Source organism: Zophobas morio, unplaced genomic scaffold, assembly GCF_036711695.1.
Source record: "Zophobas morio isolate AGI-343-1 ecotype UQ-CSIRO unplaced genomic scaffold, CSIRO_AGI_Zmor_V1 ptg000024l, whole genome shotgun sequence".
Lineage (NCBI taxonomy): Eukaryota > Metazoa > Arthropoda > Insecta > Coleoptera > Tenebrionidae > Zophobas > Zophobas morio.
This window is the reverse complement of record NW_026972129.1, coordinates 4,046,084-4,073,093: the sequence shown is the minus strand read 5'-3', so window position 1 is coordinate 4,073,093 and position 27,010 is coordinate 4,046,084. Positions and strand designations below refer to the sequence as shown.

General features: G+C 31.7%; 1 protein-coding gene across 6 annotated transcripts in view; it reads left to right on the top strand.

Moving 5' to 3' along the window:
* The window catches only part of LOC135134790 (sodium/hydrogen exchanger 3), a 61,103-nt gene that overhangs the window by 3,127 nt on the left and 30,966 nt on the right, over window positions 1-27,010 (top strand). For all 6 annotated transcript variants that reach the window (XR_010281380.1, XR_010281379.1, XM_064063622.1 and 3 more), the window contains exons 2-3: window positions 13,210-13,476; window positions 17,634-18,087. Coding sequence is in view for 4 of the 6 variants with exons in the window: in XM_064063622.1 (XP_063919692.1) it covers window positions 13,210-13,476; window positions 17,634-18,087 (721 nt within the window). In the remaining 2 variants the exon portion in view is untranslated. The remainder of the gene's footprint in view (window positions 1-13,209; window positions 13,477-17,633; window positions 18,088-27,010) is intronic.

Sequence of the window (27,010 nt, the reverse complement as noted above, 5' to 3'; positions counted from 1 at the left end):
AGCAAATTAAAGAAGCAGGCTTTTTAGTCATATTTAATTTTGTAAAGGATTAGAAATGTATATGTAAGTGTTTGTTTACGTGATTGCATACATTTGTACTTTTAAGCTTTAGTCGTACCTATAAATGAAACGGTTGAATTTTTAGCAACGAAACTTTAACATAATTAACTGAATAAATCACAACCAATATAAAGATTGGTATAAAATTATGTGAACATAACTTCCTACACCGCTTAAGAACGACAATTAATATTCATTGTTTAATTTCTCATAGAGGGAAATTAAATATTAGAAAAAATATTCCTCAACAATTTTATTCTTAAAGTGAAAATAGAAGTTTTCCGTTTCCATCTTTCTATCATCGCGTTCTGTCCGTTCTTTCTTGGCATTTTTAGAAGTAGACGATTTATGAGATTCTAGACTGAAGACTCCAGTGAAAATCGTAAAAACTAACCAAAATACGTTCATGCCTTCTAACCAATTGATGACAAAATGTAAAAGTAATTTACTAATAATAATTTTTCAGTTCAAATGTACAATTAATATACTCATTTATCCATAGTTCCCATCAACTCTTATTTTTACCTTCAGTTACAATGTTTTTTTTAAGTAATACTAAAATATTGTTTTAAGGAGTACACAATATTATATCAAATGAATTCATGTATCCTCGCTACGAAGTTAATGATATTATCTAAAAAACAAAAAAAAATAAAGATGCTTTATCAAAAAATATGCATAGACTTTAACTGTATTTTAAAGGATGCTCTCTGCATCCGTGACTAAGCAGTAACTAAGTCTTTTGACCCAAATGTACGTTCTGCATTTCCGTTTCTTCGCCTTTTATGGTCAGCCTAATAGAAAATTATTATAAACACATGATGCCTGTAACTGCCAAACTGTTTACTTTCAAATTTAAACGTACTTTATCGTTAGCCTGAAGACTATTGGTTTTATTTACTTACTGTAAATATAGTTTTTTCTTAAAATATTCATAAATAAATAAAATTAGAAATATATGTATATAGAGTGACAATCAAAACGAAAAGGGCCATCACGTGGCTTGCGCAGTAAAACAAGTTCCGTTGGTCGAGTCTATTTATAGTTCTCGGGGGATGGAAACATAAGGCAGTAGCGCCGTTAATTTATCTTACTTTGGTACTGTATTCGTGTGTATGGTGTCAGCGTTTTGTGTGTCTTATTTTTTTAAGTTATTATTATTTATTTTGCCACTTTGTATTTATTAGAATTAAGAATTTTGTTTAATAAGGTCCTCAGAACATTTATTACTTTATGGACCTTTTATGATAAGTCAGTTACGCCACTGGCTAGGGATAGGCGCGCATCTGCAGCTCCGCCTATGTCACCTTTCGTTCTGCTTTCTGCTTGCCACTCTACCACGAGATGTTTTTTCGGGCTGATTCGATAAGTTATCGTCACTGTTAACGTTACCCAATAAATGCAGTAAAATTTAATAAAGTTTGGAACAACAAATTTAGACATTAAGAATTGTTCCAGAAAGTTCTGCATGTTTTTATCTTTCCTAAATAAAAATTAGGAGAATAAATATTAATGCCATATAAAAATTTGTAGTATGCATTCTATTTAAAAACATATTTGGTATCTTCCTGTCGATCTTTAAATTTGTTCAAAGTTTTGTATACGAGTAATTACCATTTTTCCTAAGTACCCGGCTACACATCCTCAAAAATTTAATTCATTTGCCTCAAAGTATCAGTTCTTTTGCTTGTTGTATAAATGACTATTCGTAGGAGTTACGAGTATACGGTGATTTTTTAATTTGTGATCTAATCACTCAAAAATTTGTTGGCAGAACGAAGTCGGCCGAAAAGTAGCTTGTAACTTGTCACAGAACATGAGAAAAAAACACAATTTAGGTTGTTTTTAAAGACGATCTATGTAGTTTGGTGGTGTGATGGGTAGTCCAAAATAAATCAGCAATTTAAAAAATCGCACAGTATTTGATATTTACATTCAGCTTTTTAGGCATGCCAATTTTTGTCAGAAAATTGAAATTGCAGTCACGATAAATGTAAAAATCAAACTTAAGGTCAAACTCATCGTCAATTACTAAGCAGAAACCCATCATTAGTTTGTCTACTAATGTAAGATTTGTGGTGTATTTTGAGTTGTCTTTATTTTTATAGTCAATAACTAGTAACAAAAATTGTGATTTCTAGTTAGATCAAAGTCTATTTTTCTCTTTGTTGTACACAGTTTTTGAAATTGGTCAAATATTTTTATAACAATTACGCTTAAAAACGGTGTAAAACTTTCCGAAACAGATCTTACTCCAAGGATTGTGCAACAGAGTTTTTCGAAATTTTGATAAGAAATTGGTGACAAGGGCACAACACCAAAATGTGTGTAATTATCTCTTTCAGAGCTTGATGGTGTTAATATAATAAATGTGTGAACCAATTATCCATTGCCTCAAAAAACGGTTTGTCTTGTTTAGAAATCTTCCAACACAGTATAACATTATGATAATTTTGATTTTTGCGATAATTTGTTTTCTTTATCACATCAAGCGGAGTGGTTTTAGTACGTTTTTTTAAGACAAAAAGAAATAGATATGGTTAAAATAAAACCCTCGCCAGTTTAAACTTGGAAAGGAAAAGTGGTATTTTATGGTAGTTTTAAAGAGTGAGACAATTGTAAAGAGTATGACCGAAAGAGCTAGGATGGTGGTCTAAAATAATTGCTAGGTGTGACTGAATTTAGGAGCAAAATATGGGTATTTGAAAAACAGATACTGAAATCTGATCTAAATTTATGAAGTGCGTTTTTCTTTTCAAATTCCCGCATTAAAACGAACCTTCACATTTTGGTATTAGCACAAACGAAATCTCAAAAAACTGATGGGAAACTTGATTATTATTATCATTCACAGGGCTGCCACTTATGTGTTATCCTCGATGTTGAGTGAAATGTACAAAAACGTTTAGGCATCACAAAGGAATAGGTACATTAGCTATGTACATGCTAGAGTGTATCAACGATGGGACACTAGCTGTAGACACGGAGCAGCCATTGAACATTGCATGTTTAGAGTTCTCAAGGCGTTCGATCGGATGTTCAAAGAACGTCGTCTTTTTAAATTTCAGTTTGCAGTCATAAGAAGCAAACTTTTAAATTGTGTTCGGGCATTTTTTCCAAGCGTTCACTCAAAGTTAAAACGGGATCAGACTTTTCTCAAATCTGACTTGTCAAAAGCTCAATTCTTGATCCTTTTCTTTTGTTATTCCCAAGTTAATCGGTTCCAACGTAGCCATGTTCACTGATGACATTAAGCTTTACTGTAAATCACTCAGACACCCGGGTCAGTTACAGACAGACCTTACCACTATCGAACAGTGGTCTGGTGCTTGGTTGCTGCCGTCAAACCAAGATAAATGCACTACACTTTGTCTTGGTAAAAACAACCAGTGTGTTAATTATTAATATCAAAGTAATGACACCACCACAAAAGTTGTTGCAGAACAAGTCGATCTTGGAATCACAGTAATCAGTGATTTATTGTGGTCATCTCACATTACCAAAATATGTCACACACGCTAACAAGACGTTATACTTCATCAGTAAAAGATTTCAACACATTTCTTCGACATCTGGAACTGGAACTGTAATTGTGTAAGCGATAAAAATCGCCTCGAAAGTACTCAACGTTGAGCCACCAGGATGTCCTATGGAACCCGTAGCCCTCTTAGGATGAGATATTTTTACTATGGAACCTATCTACGTTTGAACAACGAAAAAAGAAAGATGATATGATAATTGCTTTCAAAATTCTCCTTGGACACTTTCCAGTTGATCTCCAGACACTGTAATTAATGATGATGCTTGTCCTCATGGTCATTCTCTGAAACTCAAGAAAGATAGTCTTTGACAGTTGGAACGAACAATCTGCCTCAGGAAATTGTAGAGGCGGATACTAGAAACACCTTTCAAAAAAAGGCATACGATGAGTACACCAATTAACTATGTGGCAAAATCGTAGTAATTGTTAACTTATATTTTTGAATATTAATTTTGATATGAAGACGATTTAAATTTAAATTTGTTAACCCTGTAGATTCACAGACATAGTCTCAATTTGTATTTATATTGTAATAATAGTATTAATGTTACTGCATTTTAAATAAAACCACAATATTTCTTTATACATGATAACATTGATAACAATAGTGGATTTTTAAATGCACCCGTCGTTTATTTTTTTATTAAAATAAGTTGTTTGTACATAACTGACGCCATGTATACTGACATGAATATTTATGGTTTAAAGTAAATTTACTTGCTGACGGTTCAAAACACAGAGTGACGTTTTATTATGTCTAAATAAATGACGTAAAGTAGAATTTGTGTCCTATACATACATACATATTTTAGTACACAAATCAACGCTCTGAAAATTAAACCTGATGTTATCTTACATTTTCTTTACATTTGAATTTATTTATGCTTATATTTAATTTTAACAAACGTTCAGTGTTTGATATGGATTTGAATTAATCGCTGTCCGTGGACAATATATTAAGCACCATAATTATGGCAAAAACCTTAAATTTATTTATGATATTTATTTTAATAATTAAACCACATAAACTTGGCTTCTATTTAATAAAACGGTTAATTAAAACGATCGCAGATGGAACAAAAGTAGTGTAGTTCGTGTTCTGCCGAGAGAGGAATAAAAACGCAGCCATGGATTTTGAACGTTTATCTTTGATTGTTACATTTTTAACTTAACAGTAAAATCGATGGTAATCAGACAGGAGGAAAATTCTCCAAACCTACAAAACTCCATGGCTGTCTTTAACCGTGTTTTTTATTGCCCTCTTGGTATATATTTTGGCATAAATTATATAACATAAACTTGTTATTAAGATTTTTGATAAGACACTTTCTTAGCCGTGTCTTACACACAAAAATTTTTCTACATCTGCATTTTCACAGTAAAATAATTTGGTAGAATCGATTTATACAAATTCGCTATTCATATGGAAAAGTTAATTTTGGGACAGTTCTCCAACAATATCACGTTACAGAGGCTCGCTCTATTATCATAGTTTTTCGGCCAAGTTACTACCTGTTTAATACTCAACTTCGCCGAAAAATGATTAGAGTTTTGTTCTGCTCAGTATAGGCTAAAATTTGTTTAACATTTAACAATTACATAAGATTAATCAAAATAAAGTGAAAAGAAAAGAGTTTGTCAAGGTTGTGGTATTTTGGGGATTAGGAACTACAAATGGACCTTACAAAAGCGTGATGAAAGTACCTCAAGCAACTAAACATCTATTCTAAAGTGACAAATGTGTAGATAAGCATAATCGAATAGGTACTGTCAGAATGACCTCTTTCGAGATACTGTCGTACTTAACATGGTTTTTGAGGTACATATTTCGTTCTAGCTATTTACTTCTTGAATTAAGTGTACCTACCCATCTTATATTCCCAGAAATATGTTTACATTTCGAACGATAGTAGGCCAAATTCGGTTTAAACTTCTCAAGTTACAGTAGGCAAACCAAGTTTTATGAGATCGATATGATGGTTTTTAAATCAATTACAAGTCAAAAGTATCAAAAGTATAAAGTCAAAAGTATAAAGTCAAAAGTATCACTTCAACGGCTGCAGTCCAATGCTATTTTAAAATTACTTTCTTAAATGATTTGGCTGTCACCAAAATATGACGACCGGAATTTTAAGAATACTGTAACCACAAACTATCTAAGTAAAAAAAAATGTCTTTATGCAAAATGGTTTACGGTACGCCATGGACATACGTAGTCAGATTAATGAAAAATAACGTCTTTAATTTGTCGTATGGGTCTATTGTCGCCCTTTTTCCTTGTTTTAATGCGTAAGGACATTCTCAGTGTTAGTGGAGTTATTTTATTAAAACATTATACAATTCAATGCGTTTACGCAACGAATCAATTTCAGCATAGTCCGTTCATTTGCGCACATCAGTTCCATCCAATATATTATTTTGTTCTGTAACTGCATAAAACTTTTGTCTTTGACATGTAATTTATTTTTGTATCGATCTGTTTGCTTACGTAGGTTCCTCTTATTGGCCTGTATTGAGCTTTTGAAGCAGTTTGTATTTGATTAAGCAGTTACAGTTATCGAGTATTGTTTGCTGAAAGAATTAAAACGCTCAAATTACATTTGCATAATATTTAACATTAGAATGATTCCGATGGGACATTTTGTAGTCCTGTAGTTGATTTGTACTTATACTCTATATTCCCTTATCATTTATTAAATATTTTAAATCAGTCGGACATGAAAATTTAGTCTAAAACTATGGGGACAGTGGGTCTACGCACTTAGATTAATTGTTTGATGGAATTTTTTTTTCGGTTTGATAAATGTCCATAAATATCACGTTTATTTAATTAAATGCTCTATGTAGTAAATTTCTAACGTACATACCTAATGTGCGACTCCATAATTTTGCAATTATTTATTATATTTATTATCTTTTCTTTAGTGTACTCGTAATTAGTCCTCGTGGAAAATTTTGTGTGACAATTGAATCTACAGTAGAGTCAAGATTTTATTTAAAATCCTGAAGTTATCTAATCATATAGATTAGGTAAGAGAACAATAGTAGCTGTATCGTCTACATTATATAAATATATATGTCTGCATAACTATAAATTTATATTATGCATACATATATTTACGGAGAAAAGAAATAATCTTAATAACCAGTTTTCATTTGCTACTCAGCTGATAATTATAAATCTGTTTAACAAGACCGACATTTATTATTAAATGCATTAATAAGCCCAAATTTAGAATTCTCATTAAAAATGAGAAGATTAAAATGATATCCATAGTTACAGCCAGGTACTTACTGTTATATATCTAAAATAAAGTGAACATATCAGTTGTTCTACTGCAGAGTTTAAGGTCAGACAAAATCGATTTCTTAGTCGCAGTGCCCTTGCATCTGACAATTACTACTTGTCTCCCTGAAAACTGTCGATTAAAATACTAAGTAGCAGTTCTGCATTTTATAGTAAAACTGTAAGACAAATTTTCTTCATGCAGATGATGGCACACTATTTGTTCACAGGATAAGCGGCATAAGTGTAATGAAAATTAAAAAAATAATAATAATAAAAAACTGCACACCCATTAATTTAAAAGAAAAATAATTCTAATAAAGTGTTTTTGACTAATGTCTGATTTAACATAGAGAAGAAAGGACCCCGATGGTAAATTAATCTCCTCTAAGAAGAACAGATTTACTTTCTTCTTTGATTCCATTACATTTTTAAGTGTATTTGATTGTGTCCAGTGTGAGACGTTTCTTCATCCATGATTTAATAATTCCTTCTAAGTATTTTTAACTCTGTATGTGGCTATATAGTTTATGCTTATTTTATACATTCAAATTTTACAATTTATCTTAGAAACTTGAAAATAAAGACCTCTGAAAGTGGGTGTTTATGGAGTAATAAATAAATTTATTGATTTGTTGCCCCTAGAAAACTCATGACGCAACCTCAAAACAAAAATAAAGAAATGAACGTTTGTTAACAAAGACTACAGAAAGAAATGCGATATTGCTTGGACTTAGTTATGTGTTTTTGATTGTCGGAATTGCCTATACTGAATTCTTTCAAATTTAGCATATATTTATTTTCAATAATTTTCCTAAACGACTCATCTAATTTTCTTTAAAATCGGAAAGCTGGTGATATTTGAAGGAACTAGGTGGAGTAAAACTAGAACACCCTTTTCGTTTAAGAGAGAGACGCGGCTATGTTTCCAGTCTTTTCATTTTAAATTAACCCCATTCCACAGAAATGAGCAAAAGGAAGTATATACATATTTAATTTTTAACTGTCTAATTCAAGTCAACAAATAGTTTTGGAGCATGGAAAAATTTTGTTGACCTCAAACGCCTACTTTTTTAATGTAATATAAATATCGATTATGTTGTGTTTTCTTCATAAATGTATTATTAAAGTAGTTATACAATATGTTACCGACAGAATTTCATTGCTTACTAAACTGTTTATTTATCAACTTATATAACGAGCTTCCTGAAATATGTATGCAATTTTCTCGGGCGCTCATAGAAATTGATTTTTTAACCATATAAATATTTACGAAAAGCCAAAATATATTTATTTTTATTACAGTATTTTACGAAAACTATAGATTTTACAGCATCTAAAGTATACGTGTATATGGCATCGATATTAAATATCTAAAATATTTTGCAAAAGCCGTCTAATAACAGGTTTAAAAAATATCTATAGTTTATCAAAATTTCGTTTTAATCAATTACCTGATACAAATCCATGAATTAAGCTTGGATTAAATCAGCCTTAATGTCGTTACTATTACGTTTTTATAAATTTTGTAAAATATCATATGTTTTTAATTCGAATTTAAAAGCTATCTTTCAAGTTCCGTTTTAATTAGGTTTTTATACTTGTATTTACTTACCTATATTAAAATTCCAAATCAATAGAATACTCCATAATAATGATTTTTCAATCAATTATACCTAAAATTTGCTTTAAAAATATGGTGCATTTCCCGTTGGCCGAGTTCACAAAATATGTCTAATGCATAAAGAAATGTAAACATTCTAATTTATTTTAACTAACATAATGTTACGAAGTAAATTGCTGAGCGGAGGATATGCGTCGGACAATTGATTTATTAATCAGCATGTTTGCAGCGAACACGTTTCATTAAGTAAGGGTATTTCTAGAAACTACAGTTTTTAGCATCATAAATTATATTAATGGTATTTTTAGAAAACATATTTTTACAATTTTCACCACTATGTAGGCGTCGTTGCTTTGCGATTTGTACCCACAAACTGCGCATTGGTGTCAGTATTAAAAAGTTTGATTTGCAATTTTTAGAAAATTGATTTAAATTTTTAATAGTAGGTAATATACTTATTAAGAACAATAACCATTAATGTTTGTGTAGAATTTGAATCAGTGATTAATTGTTTATTAATTTATTTTAATAACAGCATATGCACCAATTGTAGATAATTTGATGTCTGCAGCTGCTGTTGTCAACAACATACTTTACGTATGAAATAAATTAAGATTTTTTTTGGTGATACTAATAATGTAAAAAACAAGAACTTCTCTGGCTCTCAGTTCTTAATTTTTCATAAGGATAGACATTTGAATTCTAATATAAATATCAAACAATATAAAAATACATAAATGAACTATTCATATACATATGTATTATGTTTTTATTTTGAATGTCAAAATATTACTAACATATAAGGAAAACCTTACTTAAAAGCATAATTTATAATAAAAATTTGTTTAGTAATAGTTTGAGATGGTGGCAATTTTTGGGATAGATGAAGAAATAAGTGTGGGTACTAATTCAGACGTAAAGATATACTGCATGTCTCAAATGAAATTTTTTTAATAAATTCTAAGATAACATGATAAATTGAACAATTATGCATTATAGTTATATCTGCTAATGACAACATATTATCTTTCCAGAATTAAAAAAAAAATATATAAATCGTTTTTTATTTAATCAATTTAAAAACTGTTTTATTGTTCAATATTTTGAGACAGCGTACATGCAGGGTTAATCACGAGAAGCTCCAGGTCTAAAAAATTCAAAATGCAACTAGCGATACAATTTCATAGCAGTCTTTGATATTTACTAACTGTTTCGGAGGTTATTTTTCTAATAAAAATAGACAGGCGACACACAGATATAAAGCGGAGACCTATTTTTTCGTAGGTACTCTAGGGGGTTATGAAACGTCGAGATAACATGAAAGTAACATCGTCCGATAGACTCGATTAGAATACTTTCTTGGCTTAGGCTCGGGAAGTAAAAAATGACATCAGAAAAAATGATTTTTCATAAGCGAGTCCAATGTGAAAATTGCAGTACATTTTTTCACAGTTTTATGCACTGAGAAAAACCTGCTGTGACGCCCAGTTTTTTAACGAACTTAAAGAAAATCAAGGCAAACATTATGACAGCGCCGAAGATACATCATTAACAAGCGAAACAGATATTCAAATAAAAGAAGTAGTAATAGAAAACTTACAACGGAAGAGAAAATTTCGTCAACATGAATTTAAAGTTACATTAATGAAAAAGCACAGCAGTAACCACAATCTTGGGTTACAAGGCATTCAAATTATCCTTTGACTTTGAGCTTTTGGAAGCAGTTTTTAAGACAGAAATTTGACAACATATTGTTTCGGCGATATAATTTTTTTCGACAAAAAACACCATCAAATTAAAAGCATCAATTCTGAATTAAATGATGCGAGATGGATTTGCTTTAGATTTGTTTTTTTCGCAGAACTAGTAAATGAATGTGAGTTAGACTTTGTTGCAGTAACCGAAGAAGAAGAGATTGCAAAACTAATGCCAATAATTCGAGAACCGAAGAACTGGCACTATATGTATTATAAAACATCTATCCTAAAAAATGTAATATGAGAAAAAGTGAATGATGATAGTTTTATCGATTAATTGTAGATGACAGCTATGATCGGTACGCTGACATTAGGTAGCGATAGAAATTGTCTTCAAACCCCCGTAAAATTTTTTACAAGGAAATGACTCATATAGAGGTTACGACATAAACAGTATATTCTGAAGTCGATAATATCCTATTAATGGGGGAAAAAAATTGAAACAAAGTTCTTGGATGCGTTAACAAATGGCTATAATTTATCACAACTAATAACTAAACCAACTTGAAAGATCTTAGAATTACTGAATACAAATTCGTCTGCTATATAATTCCCTCATATCACCCCATCCCCAAAAGCCTAACGTAACTATCGTTCATTTATCCACGCATCACTTGAAAAGTGACCTACACTACTCTGACTTACTGGTGCTAACCTATTCTGACTGATATGATCGAACTGTTCGAGAAACGTACGAACCATATGACATGTTCATGTTCCTAACAAAACAGGGTTTTGACAATTATTGACTCATTTAAGTCTAAATATTTCAAATTCTCAACTAAACTATTAGGTACTACTCCTACATTGGAGATAACTAAAGGTAGAATTGAAATTTTCTCAAGATTTAGCATTGCCTTTTTGGTGTGATAGGTACTTATGTTTGTATTATGTTGTGCGTATTAGGAAGAGCAATGCCAATGAGAATGGCTTCACTGGTGTGTTTCTTTATAAGTGTGATATGTGGTCTGTTGGCTGTAATCTTTCTGTCTATAAGTATTGTGCGATCCCAATATTGCTTGTATTCGGCGTTTTCAAGGAGTGGAGATGGAATGTAAGTGTAATAGGGTATAGTATCTTGGATTAAGTTTAGATTTATTGTTAAGTCCTTATAAATGATTTTGGATGCCTTAGCTTTGTAGTCAGTTTGTGCCAGGATGCTACAGGATGAAATTATGTGCGGAATCGTTTCGATTTTGTTTTTTTACAAAGTCGACAACAATCGTTTCTTTCAATATAAATTTTCTGTAATTCTTCGTAATAATTACTTCGTCTTGAACAGCAAACAAAAACCTCTCTAATTCAGCACATAAACTTGATTTTTTGAGCCAAATCAATGACATTTTCGTATTGATGTGAGTTTCGTCTAGCTCTTTGAAGAATTTTCCATGTAATTGTTTTTGTTTCAACCCACTTATTATGTTGTCTAGTTTGTAGGGTGTGGGGATCTCTTCGGTATTGGATAGATTTAAGGGTTTGTGCTTCAAGTCTGCCCTCTTTGTGGCGTGCAATGGTATAAGTTATGTCTTGCTAATAATTAATTATTAATTAATTAATATTATATTACAAGTATGTAAAGGGTTGTTACAAATAACAACAGTTTCTCGTTTTAGATTGTAACTTAAAATTATAAAAATATATAAACATCAAATTAAAAGTCTAAAAATGTTAGTTTGAATGAGGCTTAAAGCTAAACCTTCCTCAAGTTTACAAAAATGCTTGCTGTACTACAGTACATATTAACATTTAGACGTAAAATTCCAAAAAATCCCGTCAGTTGGAAAGGTGCATTATTGAGAATATTTGTGAGAGCACATGCCGTGACTTGTTTTCTCCATAGGCCATGCATCTATCGTAGTGATAATTCTAATCTACAAATCCCACAAATACCTATACATATAAGCCAGCTATAATTTTTTTTATTTCGGGATAGTGAAGGCGATCGTCAACTGTTTTGTTGTTGTTGGATTGTTTTTACTTTTGTCAAAGATAAAGAGGATTAATTTCGACAAATTTTAGACATGGTTCAGTGACCGTGCACTGTGAAATGATCGCCAGTATAACTGCTGTTTACATGACCTTTTATTAAATTTAATGTATGTACAGTAGGTATACAATATGCATATATTTTAGTGGAGTATGTATAAACACTGTTTTATGACAATGAGCAGAAATAGGGGTTATAGCCGTAGAATTGCAGGAAACAGCAATACAAATTTTATATTATATAAATTCGGTCGAATTCTTTTAACATATTTATTTTACTGATCACTCGTTGTGAAAGCAAGTAGATTACAAATTTTGTTATCGTTCTCGAAATTTTTGGAATCGTTTAGAGAGTGTAACCGTATTTGGTCAAATGCGAATATTTGTCAAATTGATAATTCGAAAAAGTTTCAAATAATTTTTCATTTTACGGTAGTGTGAGGTCGCATACTGATTCCAGGGGTATCTAATATTTGTTTCAATGAGGCGTCCATTATATTTTCACAAACATTGCATGCTGATTTTGTCCCACAGTGCGAAAAAAAATAATATTCCGTAGCATCACTTTGCATATTACCAAATAATTCGTTTATCAATTTAATTGAAGACTTTTTGAAAAATAAATCTTTACCAACTTTTAATAAAAATTTATAACTTTCTGAAAATTTTCTTGGTGCTAAAACTATATCGTCACACAACTGCTGTACTTTCTTTTTTTGCTAAAATTTGTTCATTTGTCTGTTTAAATAATGCACATATATTTTGCCTCAGAAATAAGTACATCGTTCCTGAACGATCGGTGAGAAAATGGTCAATAACAAAATAACCATAACCCATCGAGGACTTTGTGGTCTTTACGTCTGAGAAAAGATCTGTTATTTCCTTACTGCTTTAAATTAAAATATTTACGCAATTACAAATCAAATATACTAAAAATGTTTTGTTTTTATTTCAGGTTTCCATATGGCTCCCAAATTAAGCGAGATATTTCCAGAATCTTGTCTACTAATTTTTGTGGGAGTAGTAATTGGTGTCATTTTGGTCCACGTTACTGACAGCGTTCACATGTCGCCTCTTACACCAGATACATTCTTTTTTTATATGCTTCCACCCATCATTTTGGACGCTGGTTATTTTATGCCTAATAGATTGTTTTTTGATCACTTAGGCACAATTCTACTATTTGCCGTCATAGGAACTATTTTTAATACTTTAACAATAGGTAAGTTATACTGCTGTTGCACAAATATAGAGTAATAATATCAACAAAACAGATATGTGTTTCAGAATGTTTATGCAAATACATTATATTTTAAAACTAGTTTAAAATTAGAAATTTTTAAGGGTTTTAAAAAGACACCCACCGTTTTTAACAAGTACCTTTGCATCGTATCAGAACTTGTAACTAGTAATGATAACTATATGTATTAGATAACATTCTTAAACATTTGTTTTGTTCTTGGTTTATTTAATGTACCTCGAATACGATTTTTTTAATGGTTTAATGCGATTATATTCCAAGTAATGACAAATTATATTTTTTTTTCAATTTACTGACTTTAAAATTTTACTGTGTTATTTAAAATTTACATATGATATATAGTATTATATTATGTACCACGGAATTAAGTGTCACTTTTGTGGTAGAAAAATGAAGTTTTGGAAATCGAGGGCCTTAGAGTCCGAGATGACAAAAGACACGGTAAAGACGAGGGTAGGGGATAAAGATCGTCTAGTAAAACAACTAAGCTTTGTTTTGTTGTATTTCTTGAAGTACCATCGACAATAGATTTGGAAGAAGAATATTGCTTGTGTACCAGTTATGCCGGAGAAATAAAAAACGGTATGAAACAGCGTATAAGACATCCAAAGAATTGTGTAATTCAAAGGGAGGGGACATTTCAAGTACCGAAACGGTTCTCCCGGCATATTTGCTGAATTTAATGAAGAAATATCAGTCCCCAGCGTGTTTATGGTGCGAATAATTCATGTTACGATTAACTGTTTGTTTAAATGAAGATATCGACACTCATTTCACTCATGTCGTAGAATCTTATAAATAACGCAAAATTTCTGAATTTTAATTTCTAGGTATTTATACCTTATTTTCATTTACAGCCCATTAGCTACAAAGCCCTGGGGCGTGTAAGTAATATTACAGCCCTGATGTAACCATAGAAACGACACATTATTTGTAAACCCGAATTACTATTTTTAACTTACATGACGGGTATGGGGAAATTATTGTTATTGCTGTTTTTCATAGAATTTTTTAAGAATGCTCTTTATAAATTTCAAAATGTTTCATTACCCTTCCGGTAGTTTTTCTTCACTTCTTTTTCTTTATGTATGTATACAGGGTGTTATTGAAAGGTACGTACAACAAAATGGACAGTTCTTCGCGAAGTCTAAGAAGTCGGAAAAACTTATTTTGTCTTATCAAAATTTTAAGGGGAAAATCAACCCTTATCCAATCTTTTTAGACGCTACTGAAGGATAAATAGGTAAAATTAATTAATCTTAGTAAATCCTAGCAACTGTAACAATAAAACTTTTGTCAAGACTAAATGTTGCTATAGAAACGAAAGATGATCTTTTTATCAGAGGCGTACAACGAATTTGGACATAAATTTTAATAATTTTTATCTCTAAAGGGAGAACACTTTTACCTGAACTTTTTTTAACTTTTAGCACCCATACTTCGAGACCAATTGCCGATTTTATTTTGTACGTACCTTTCAATAACAGGCTGTATATAATCGAATAATTCCAATTTTGTCGAAACTTAAAAACCAATTTAATTAAAAAAATATAGTTACAATTTAAAAAAAAAACATTCGATAAGAAAGGGATTTGAAGTCACACGGACGGTGGAGCACAAGTCTAACAATTTTATTAGACACTTAACCAATTCGCCCACAAGATACCGATTATCTATTAATGATTAATTTTTGTGTTGGCAATTCTAAATTATTGGCATCCATGCGAATGCTAGTTTTGCGATGAGCACGCCTAACAAACATGTTAATTGGTTGAGACGATGGCAGCTGTCATAAATGTCATTTTGACAATCAGGTATATATCATAAATTTTAATTGGTTGCCATCCCGTTAAAGAAATCACAGACGTTTATAGTCTCTCGGTATTTAATGCTTGAGCGAGATATCAGCTACATGAAACACGTGGCAAACATTGCACAAAATAAATTTTCGTGAAGCAAGTGTGATAAAAATCAAGATGGGTTCGTAACCCACGAGTACAAGTATATATTATTTTAGAAATTTTGACAAATGCACTACGCAAAATGCTGAGGAGGAGTCACCAAATTGTTAGTGGGAATAATTTGAGAAATTTTGGTTAGCGTTTTACCATCGACGCGATATTCTTAAATCATATACAACTTCACAACCATCGATCCAGTAGTTTCGGAGATTATCTTAATAATAATGATCGACACAGACAGATGGAAATTGGAGACCTAATCTTTCATATTTTTGAGATTATGAAATGTAGAGAAAACAAGAAAGTAGCTATTTATCGGATGGACACTATTGCAACACATCCTGATCGGTCGGGATCTAAAAATAGTGAATCATAGTAATTTATAAAAAACGTTATTGACAAATTTAACATACAGCAAATTCTCATTAAAGGCTTTATTTTAGACTGTAATAACAAAAATGAGAATAATGCAGAAAATAATACACCGATCTCGGAACTTCCAGGATGTAACACTACAATGTTGAATCAATTGTGGATATATCCAGTTCAATAAATTTACCTTCGATGGCGTGAGCTATACATTATCTTACTTATCAAATGTAATAAAATAATTGCGTTAACTGAATAAATTCCCACCGACAAATGAAATATATTACGAGCATAACCTAAAGCAATATTGTAACGTCCATCCAACGAAAGGCTACTTCCACGTTTTCTCGACGTTTCATGACCGTTTGAGCACGAAAAAAAATTGATCTCCGGTTCCTGTCTGCCTGTTATATGGCCTCTGTCTATATAGTTTACCTGTCGTCTATCATCTGTGTGAATTTTGATTAGATAGATAATCTCTAAAACTCTGGAGATTGTTCTCAAATTTTAAAGATATATGTTAGATATATCGTTTCGATGGTAACCAAAATCTGTCTACTTATTCTTGCTAATAATTTAATGACGTTCACGTCAACATTATGCTTACGAAATATGTACTATTTAAATTTTATAAAATAACATACTTGAACTGTACTGTGGTTTACGAAGTGTTTCATGTAACGGATATCTCGCGCATATACGAAACTATTAGGTTGGGTGATTTAAAGCGTTAACTTTGAGCAACTTGAGCTCTGCGTGAGTGAGTTCGAATCCTATCCTCGGTGAGATTTTTTTTTAACACTGAATTTGTTTGAATCTGTGACTTCAAGTGCAAAGGAAGCTCTATCTAAATAACTTTAGACCAATTTTTTTACTTCTAAGGGATATCATAAAATAAATAAAATTTCCCAAAATCAAATTCTATAATTTTGCAGAGAAGTTGAATTTATTGGACTGTACTTCAGGCACGAGGGAAGTTCTGTCTAATAATCAATTTTTGTTATACGTAACAAGTAATGTGTGATTTTCCAGTTTTCAATATTTTGTTTCTTCAGTCATTTACTTCCGGTTCAGATTAGTATTTCGTTCATTTAATGTTAATATTTAGACCTAAATTCTTTGCTTAAGCCGTCTTTTATTTTCATTTTTGTATTCTAGATAAATAAAAAGATAATTTTGTCGAACTTCTTTTCTTTGTATTTTAAATCTTGTACCTATTACGTAAAGATTGTAAGAAACCATAATTTTAAAACGTCCACATTATGCAACATTTGTACGTAAAAACGAAGCAAGCTTATTTATAAAATATTTCTTATAATTACAAAAAGAAAGCATTCCTATCTACAAAATTAAACATTCGTGTTTACTGTACAATAATTATAATAAATCCGTACGTAAATATACCGGGGTACAAGAAAACGACATTTTTAGTTATTGTATCATAAATTTATTTACACCAGAATTCATTATTACATGAGTGTAACATGAATGATCAAGTGACCAGTATTCATCATAAAATAAGTACGATTTTTGGTAGTGTTTACGCTCATCAAAACAGATGTATTTCAGTGAACACTACACAGTAAGTTTCATTGAAAAAGAATATTTTCACTTATTTTTTAATATTTGTGCTGATTCTTATTCATAAGCTTTTTATTACTGAAGAATAATTGTGTGGTGCAATCGATGCATCAGTGCGGTACATTCTGTCATTGATTTTTGTGTGCTAAAGTACCGTTTTACAAAATTTAGTTGATGAAAGTTCATAACATTGCGTTTTTGTTGCAGGTGCTTCCTTGTGGGCAGTAGGACTGACAGGCCTCTACTCCTGTGATACTCCGCTGCTGGACATGTTCCTTTTTGGGTCGCTTATATCTGCGGTTGATCCAGTAGCTGTGTTAGCCGTTTTTGAAGAGATTCAAGTTAACGAAATTTTGTATATAGTTGTGTTTGGTGAATCATTGTTGAATGATGCCGTAACTGTAGTGTTGTATCATCTTTTTGAATCATATACGGAAATGGGCCTAGAAAACATCGTCTATCAGGATATTTTAGCCGGTTTAGCGAGCTTTCTCGTAGTGGCGCTTGGTGGTACTGTGATCGGTGTGATATGGGGACTTGCAACTGGATTTGTTACAAAATTTACAAATGAAGTGCGTGTCATAGAACCTATTTTTATATTTGTTATGGCCTACTTGGCGTACTTAAACGCCGAAATTTTCCACATGTCTGGAATTTTAGCGTAAGTACTTTTAAAATTCTTTTTATTTATGTTAAGCAAATCATGCAATTGATTTTAAATGTTAAGAACGAATTAATAATCAAAAAAATCCGGACAGACGACAGACACACAGACGGAAAAAGGAAACCTATTTCTTCGTCCTCTAGGGGTCTTGAAGGGTCGAGAAAACGTAAAAGTAGAGAGTTACATTATTCGTGCAAACGGTGGAAGTGTAACGAACAACAAAAATTAAGGGTTAGGCTATTTCGATAGAACTTCCTTTGCCCTTATAAAATTTTATTTTACCATTTTCGCTTTGTGATAACCTCTGTAAAGTAAAAAACCAGCGGCATAAATAACACCTCCGTAGCCCCTACGTACGGAATGTAAAATATATTTAAAGAACATAACTAACAGGATAAAAAATGTCCTTCAGCACTAGGTAATACCAATGTGAAGCTCAAGTGTTTATTTATGTTTATACATCGACATTAGTTTGTCTTCTCAAAACCGGGAACTAAAGTTATTAATTAAACCACAATCGAACAAAATGTTCTGAATATTATAATTCAGAATTGTGATATAATCACGTGCGTGTTCTCACATTGTCGAGAAAATGGGGTGACTCGTTCTTGCTTTGACGAACAAAAAATTTGTAAGGCCGTCATCAACATCGATAATACGAGTCAGAGTAAGTATAAAAGAAAACTTATAGTCGTAGCGCAGATTCACGTACCCGACCTTTCGTACACCTAGGATTTTTCGTATCCGGGCGCACTGTGCCCGGACGTTTTGTATCCGGGATTTTTCGTGCCCGGCTTTTTCGTATCCGGTATAATTCGTTCGTGAATGTCAACTTCGTTTTAATTTTTAATACTAAGAAGCTATATTTTGATATTAATTCTGTCGTAGATTCCATACTTAATATTTTTTAAAGCAAATTAAATATGAAAAATAAATTGCTGACGTCATAAGTTTTTTATAACATTGTTTAAAAAAAGTAGAATATCTTTCTATGGGCTTGGTATTAGTGATAAAAATTTTACATAGCTGCACTCAGTTATTTTAGACTGTTTTAGAGATATAAGAATATATATTTTATATATGTTACCGGCAATCTGTATAATTAGGTATTCTATACAATACCTAGGCAATGTATAGAATGCCTAAAACGTTAAGGTAATGTATGAAATATTATTCATTTTATACTTTGCCTAGGTATTCTATACAATTCCGGATGCGCAGCCGATAATGTGTGTAAAAGACGAGAGTGGGTAAGAGTGACATACGCGAGGGGACAGTTTTAAAATAAGATTTTATGCACTTCAAAATGTCACAATAGTTTTTCATGTAAGAATAAATAATTATTTTTTTACTTACTCCATTCTGAGAAGCCAGTAGATCTATTTCTTATTTTGATAGAACTGTTTGTTTCCTAAGTTTTTAATACTTGGTAGGTACCTACGTGATTATTTTTGAGAAATATTTTATTATTTTAGTTTACCTAGAAGAATTTTGGGTTTAACGTGATTTATTTATGAAGATTGTTTTATTTTACACATTGCCGATGGGCCACTCTATACAATCCCTAGGAATTGTATACATTACCTAGGCAAAGTATGTAATGGACAATCATATTCGTAATATTTCATACATTGCCTAGATGCCGCCGGTATTCTACACATTGCCTTGCTATTGTATAGAATACCTGAATTATACAGATTGCCGGTAACATATACATCAATTTCCAAGTGTTCATGCCCAGTTAAAATAAAAACAAGAAACTTTGATAGATTAAGTATTTAATATAGTTAACAAATTTTGTACTCACATGTTATTGCTAACACTAATATTAAACATAGTAAAAACATACTTACACTAAAACTTCTAATTATGTGCAATACCCGATAAATATATTTAATATTTAATATCATCAAAATTACAATTCTGAACTGCACGCTGAAGTTTAAGGAATTTTTTATGTTTTCGCTTTAGAGGTTGCCCAGATAGCAATTGACATGTTTCGAAAATAACCAAGCGTTGTTGCCTCTTTAAACCGTTAATAAATTTATAAATATTTAAATGGTGGCTCCCACATGCAACTTGAAAACTTCGATGCCAACCTTCTACGTTGTTATTGGTTCGTGTGTCATTGTTTAGCGTTCTTTCGAACACGGTCCACTTAGAAATTGGAAAAAATAGGCAATATCCGTTGCCTTCGTTGTCTACGTCCAATGTAGGTGTCCTTAAAATAATGGGCTATACGGGCTGCTTCTAGTGGAAACTCCCTTGCGTCTATAAGTGTCTCATAGGCGTCGTTTACATTTTCTTGTGACACGAAAGCGAGAGTGGGTAATCATTCTGATCCCTTTCGCAATTTTTTTTACTTATCGTACATCTAATTATGGGGATTATATTTACATGAATAAAAGTAACAAAGTTATCATAAATGTTTCATTAACTGTAATTCTTCACTTTGTATCTTCCTCCAGACATTTTGCAAAAGATGAAAGAAGCAACCGGTAATTTTAACGTCATCAAATTCTTTTTGACATGCGTTCATTGCAATGTCTTCACTTGTTGTAAATATTTTCTATATATTTATTCTGTTTTATTTGTTAAAATAGCATAAACAACAGGAATGATAATGTTATTATATTTTACATGAATTGTAGGTATACAATTGTTCAAATAATGTCGGGCATGTGATGAAAGTACCATCTGCATACCATTCCTTACATTGAGATAATAAATTAAATTTAAGGCGGTATGTTGTTTTGGTTTTTTAATTTCCTAATTGTTAGTTTTATGCTTTCTTTATGGGGCATTACGGCTAAAAGATTTTTGTGGACATCTTGGATATTCGATGTCAAAATCTTTTGAGGATTTTCGTCAGTTTGTCTTAAATTTGTTGTATTGTTCACAAACCTTCTGGTATAGCGGCCTGAGCTGCATGATTATGTTGGTTTATTATTTTGAAAACATTTGGCGTGTCCGCTTCAGTCCACAGTTGTCCTTTGCAAAAATTTCTTTTTCACAAATCCAAATATGAGATTTTGCGTTCGCAGTTTTTTTCGAGAAATTATAAATGTAATTTTCGTAAACAAAGAGATCACCTCCACGTTTCAACCTTATAAACCCCTTTTTCTTTCAACTGACAATGTTACACAGACTAACAGAGAACCATCAACTAAACTTTATTAATTAAATGAATAATGTTCTGTTCTAAAAAATGATTTATTAAAAGGCAATGCAGAAAACGTTACTTTTTTACAAGAAATGGATAATTCTAATGCACTAATTTTCAAAAATAGTTTTTTTCTTCAAACGTTAGAAAAACGGACCTTTGTATACCACCATACACATAGTAAAAGACGCATTTCAATGCCATGTCTATAAAAGTACTTTTTCTGACGGCGTCAAAAAAAGCAACTTTTTCTGCCGCCTTTGTTTTTGCTGTTATTAAATCGAATTTATCACGCGTACCTGGTAAATCCTGACAGTTACCTATGTTAAAAACAAATACGCCGTGTGGTAGAATTGATTGCAAATAGTGTTCATGGTGTGTAGTTCCTGATTGTCGGGTTGTGTGAGGTTATGTAAAAAGAAATGTGTTATATTTTAACTTGATTAAGACGTTTGAAGAGAAAATAGTATGTTTTATTCGCTTCACTCCGCCGTCAAACTTACAGGACTCGCCACAAAAAGTAACACTTTTGCTCCTAATAAAAGAATGTACTAATTTCTGGCCACTATTGGAAATTATGCTTTATAAATAAATGTGAGTTATTTTTTCAGGGCTTTTCAGTTATTTTATTTACTTTGCTGAATGGCGCTAGCTATAAAACTAGTGGTGCTAGCTTCAAACCATTAGGCGCTAGCTTTTCGTTGCCGTTAATTTATATTTAACGATAATTTTTCTATCGGGCGACTTGCTACTTTCAGATCTGTCTGGTCTGTCGGTCTGTCGATCTGTCTTGCCTGTGTCAATTGTTTGTTATTAGGCAGATAATCCCCGAAAATCTTGGATGGATTATCTGTCTGTCTGCCTGTTTGTCTGTCTGGTCTGTCTCTCTGTCTGACGATCTGTGTCAAACTTTACTTCCTGATTGTAAGCTAAGGTAGTTTTATAATCGAGTCCATTGGATGACTGACTACACTTTTATGTTTTTCCGACTTTTCATGATCCTTAGACTCTGAAAAAATAAGTCTCCTATTTCCGTCGGTCTCTGTGCCATCTGTCCGAATTTTTATTAGACAGAAATCTCCGAAACTGCTAGACCGATTGTTGTCAAATTTTATACATGTATTAGGAATATCGTGTAGATGGTACGACGCTAACCACAATTTGGCTAATTATCGCCACCAACAATAATATCACGTCATTTCCAAAATTTACATTCGTAAATATTAGTTAAATTATAAAAAAAATAATATACTTCTGCACATGTGATTTATGAATCCATGTTGAGTTTTTACCCTAGACATCCAGATTTTTTGGGTAAAAAATAAAATTATGTAGCAATTATAAAATTATGTAACAATTTTATACAATTTAACTTTGAAATTGCAAAAACCGAATGTTGTGAAATCTAGCAAATATTTTCAGGTTATTAGATATAATAGTAAAAAGTTAATGAAAATTTGTCCATCATTTTAATTTACCGAATATACTTCAAATTTGAGTGTGTTTCTGTGAAAAAACTGAGTGTGGTTAATTAAATAATCAGTCCTATCCTCTGTATAAAGGACACAAAATCAATCAAATTTCATTTTATTTTGACCGCTGATGCTTGTACATACATAATCTGACCGTGCTAATAGTCGAATTCTTTCGAAGTATAAATATAAATAGTCGGAATTAAGCATGTACTGAGCAATTGAGAATACATTTTTTCATGTTGGTTATCTGTTTTTTTTTTCATATTGTCCGTACGTGTGTGGACCGCTCCCCCTTGGAATTTACATCCCCGAGACACAGGGGCTGCGGGGTGTCATGTACGCCACTGATTCTTATGTTATAGAGGTCATGACAAAACAAAAATCGCAAAATCAAATTTTATCATTTTTCAAGGAGTTTAAATTTTGGAAATGACATCATTTCATTGTAGGGGGGGATGATCAGATGATTTTTTTTAGCGTTTTACCATCTATGCTATATTCCTAACACAGAAATAAAGTTGAGAACAACTGATCCAGTAGTTTCAGATATTACCTGTCTAATGAAAACTGACAGACGACAGACAAACGATGGACAGATGCCATACAGACGGCAGACAGACGACAGACAGACGACAGACAGACGACAGACAGACGACAGACAGACGACAGACAGACGACAGACAGACGACAGGCAGACGACAGACAGACTACAGACATTCGACAGACAGACGACAGGCAGACAACAGACAAACGACAAACAGACGACAGATAGGCGACAGACAGACGATATACGATAAATGACAAACACACGGAAACGCGAAACCTATTTTTTTGTACTCTAGGGGTCCTCAAACGTCGAAAAAATGTAGAAGTAGTCATTGGTCACTTGGCCCTTATCACAATACTTACTTATATTACGCTCAAGAATTAAGAATCAAAATTATATAACATTTTGCAGTTTAATGCAAAACCGAATGCTCTAAAATTTGCAAGTGTTTTAAGGTTATCTGTTTACCCCCTTCTAAAAATTGATGTATTCTCAAAATACTGCGCAAAAAATCTAAAGTATGTCAAATATTCACTCTATACTTGTGGTTTATCACTGCTTCCATAGTTTTGAGAATTATTTATACAGGCTGGAAATGTGTGTCTACAGTACTCTTATTGTTAATATTGCATTGTACCTAGGCAAATTGATATACGTGTCTTTGCTAAAATGTTGATGACGTTATCACAAATTTTTGTGATGGCAAAACTCACTTGAAACATACGCATAACATACTTCTTTACCGGTACTTTAACAATCCGCACATATCTTTATTTTTACTAGTAAAGGTTATTTTAGAAAATTATAATTCACAAAATTCAATTTTATCTTTTTTCGAAGCAGCTGTATGTGTTAGCTACTACTTCAGGGGCGAAAGAAGTTCTTTCTTAATAACTTTAGACCAATTTTTTTAACCATAATTCCTCTTAAATGGGTACTTATAGAGGAAATGGTAAAATGAACAAATCGAATAGGTTTCTTAAAATGAATCACCTTACACCTTTTATTAAATATTATGAAATCTTACTTACCAACTTACAAAAAAAAAAAAACATTAAACCACACACCACCCGCTCTAATATCAGTAATACCGTAAGAGGTTACAGCCGATGGACTTTGTATATTTCAGTAGTTATGAAAATCAATGAACGAAGTCTCGTGTCACATACTCAATAACGCAACTCTTACCGACCAGAATAAGCAACTTCAAATGCACTATAGTTATTATTTTATTTATTCATATACAGTGCTTCTTTTTAAAAAGTAGCTATAGAGATTCTTGCGGTAAATTTTGGGTAATTTTAATTTAATCATTAACAGAATGATGGAATTCAAACTTAAATAAAGAAAATAATTTAATGGAAAGTAATAAGCAGTATCCCAAACTGTTCCTAAAACTAACGTCGAATATTTTAAGTGTTACATTTATTGTGGTCTTGCTGGATATGGGATGATGTAACAAAATTTTATGCAATTTCACTTGTCGATAAGCTTATAGTGTATGCAGCGACTATTTCCGCTTTTTATATTGACGAATTTCAGCGAGTAAAACCAAGTAATCGAAGAAGTAATCAAATTTTGGCAGCGTCAGGTGCATGTTCATTTTTACATGGCTGTGTAGAATATTACCGACAAAAATACGCAAATATATTTTTCTAAGTTTAAGTTAAAGGATAACCATTAATAAAGTCGATAAAAGGTGACCCAAATTACATCCAGTAAAAATTTCAGCTCTGAATTTATACTCTAGCATAAGTGAACATGGGAACCCCTATGATCACTTTTAAAAAAGATGTGTATATTATTTCTCTTTAAAGAAAGCATGTAGTCATATATTATATGAATCATAACCACTATAGGAACCGTTAATATTACGAATGAATAGATTGTCAAACCATGAAATGAAAACACAACAATGAACACACCCAAATAAATCCGTAAACGAAGAAAATACTTCAATTTTTAGTTTTGGTAGAACATCATTCTTTAATGTAATATAATATTTGCAGTGAATTGCTATCTTATAAATCAATTAGGTAACTTGCCGTTTTGCAAAATTTAAATAATCAACATTAAAACAAAAACTATCGTATATTTTATAACTGCATGAAATTTTACACGTTTAGAGTTTTTAGGAACCTATTAGATTACTGCGATTGGATGACTAAGTGCATCCTATTTATTTTCCTAAAATATTAGATTTTAATTCCCTAGTGCACAGTTATCTCGGTCCTTTTATTTTGTTTTTTACTGAATACAATTATTGAAATGGTTACAAACCTGACTAGATTGAATTTTAGTAAAATATACGACAAGCAGCATAGTTGATCGAAAGTTATTTTTATTTCCAAAAAGTAAATATGTTCTACAGGACATTGCAGAAATAAGTACATTATACTTACTAGTTTACCAGTTGACTAACGACAGTGAATTTTCACTACACCTTACAACCTCCTTGGAAGAAAAGCTGATATTTAAGTTTCCACAGATAAAATTTTTGAAATTCATGATACTCTGTGATAAGGGATTCTTAACTATTTTTATTTAATGAAAATTATAATAGTGATACTTTTCGGAAGATTGTGTTCGACTGTGGCTTAATTAATAATTTGAGTCATCTGTTTTGGGACGATAAGTTCATTCAAGTCAAACAAATTACTACGTGACATTCTTCCGATGTACTTGAAATTAAAGCTTTTTATTTCTGCTGAGAGGCCATTTTTTCCGTTGGTTATCTGCTTTAAATATATTTTGCATTGCCCGTACTTGTGCAATTTGCACAGTGCCTTGCAATTTGCGCCCCACGGTGCAGGAGATGTGAGGATGTTTTTTATGCCGCTGGTTTTTTACTTGTACTTCAGAAACGAGAGAACTTATGTCGACATACACTTCGGTCAATTTTTATTACTCCTAATTTGCATGAAATATCTATTGAGCGACATTATGTGCTATGTGGAGTATTAACATCAAATAAAATTTTCATTATGTCATTTCTTTGGTTGATCTAAAGAATTTCATTAGTTTCAATTTAAGTTTTAGCGAACGATTCAGTTAAGTTTCATGTTAGTGGATTCATAACTATTATTAATGTCTTTAAAGTTTACACGTGTTTCCTTCATAACGTAAAATCGCAACAACATAAAAATAAACTATTAATAGAATGCATACTTTTTTATTTTAAATAGTAACGGGTGTCTAATTAAAAATGTGGCCTTCTATTTTATTGTTTTATCAGTTGTCATTTTGATGTTAAAATTCAATTTAAAGGTTATTAATTCACAACAGTCGATGTGACAAGCGGATGACAGCTTTTAATAGTTATGTATGCAACTAATGAGTAAAGTGTATCTTTTTTCACGAGAAGGAAAATTTGACGCACGAGCCGAAGCCACGAGTTGCATACAAATTTTTTTTCACAAAGCTCAACAACCACCTACTTGAAAAACGTTTTATTTTGGAACATAGATTTTAAATGTAGTCGTAATTGCCGTCTAGACAATTCTTCAGAGGTGCACGAGAAATCTTCGTCGCTGTCCGATTCCATTGTGCGAGCACACAAATTACCACAAAACACAGAGAAAACTAATACAAAGCATTTAAATAAGGTTTAAATTACACATTTTTTCGATGGATTTTAATTTTCGACAAATGTGCTAATGAATCGTCATAGCAACGGCAGGCTTTTGTGTTTTGCGTTTAAATGTCTTCCGTTAAAAAATGACACCCTGCGACACA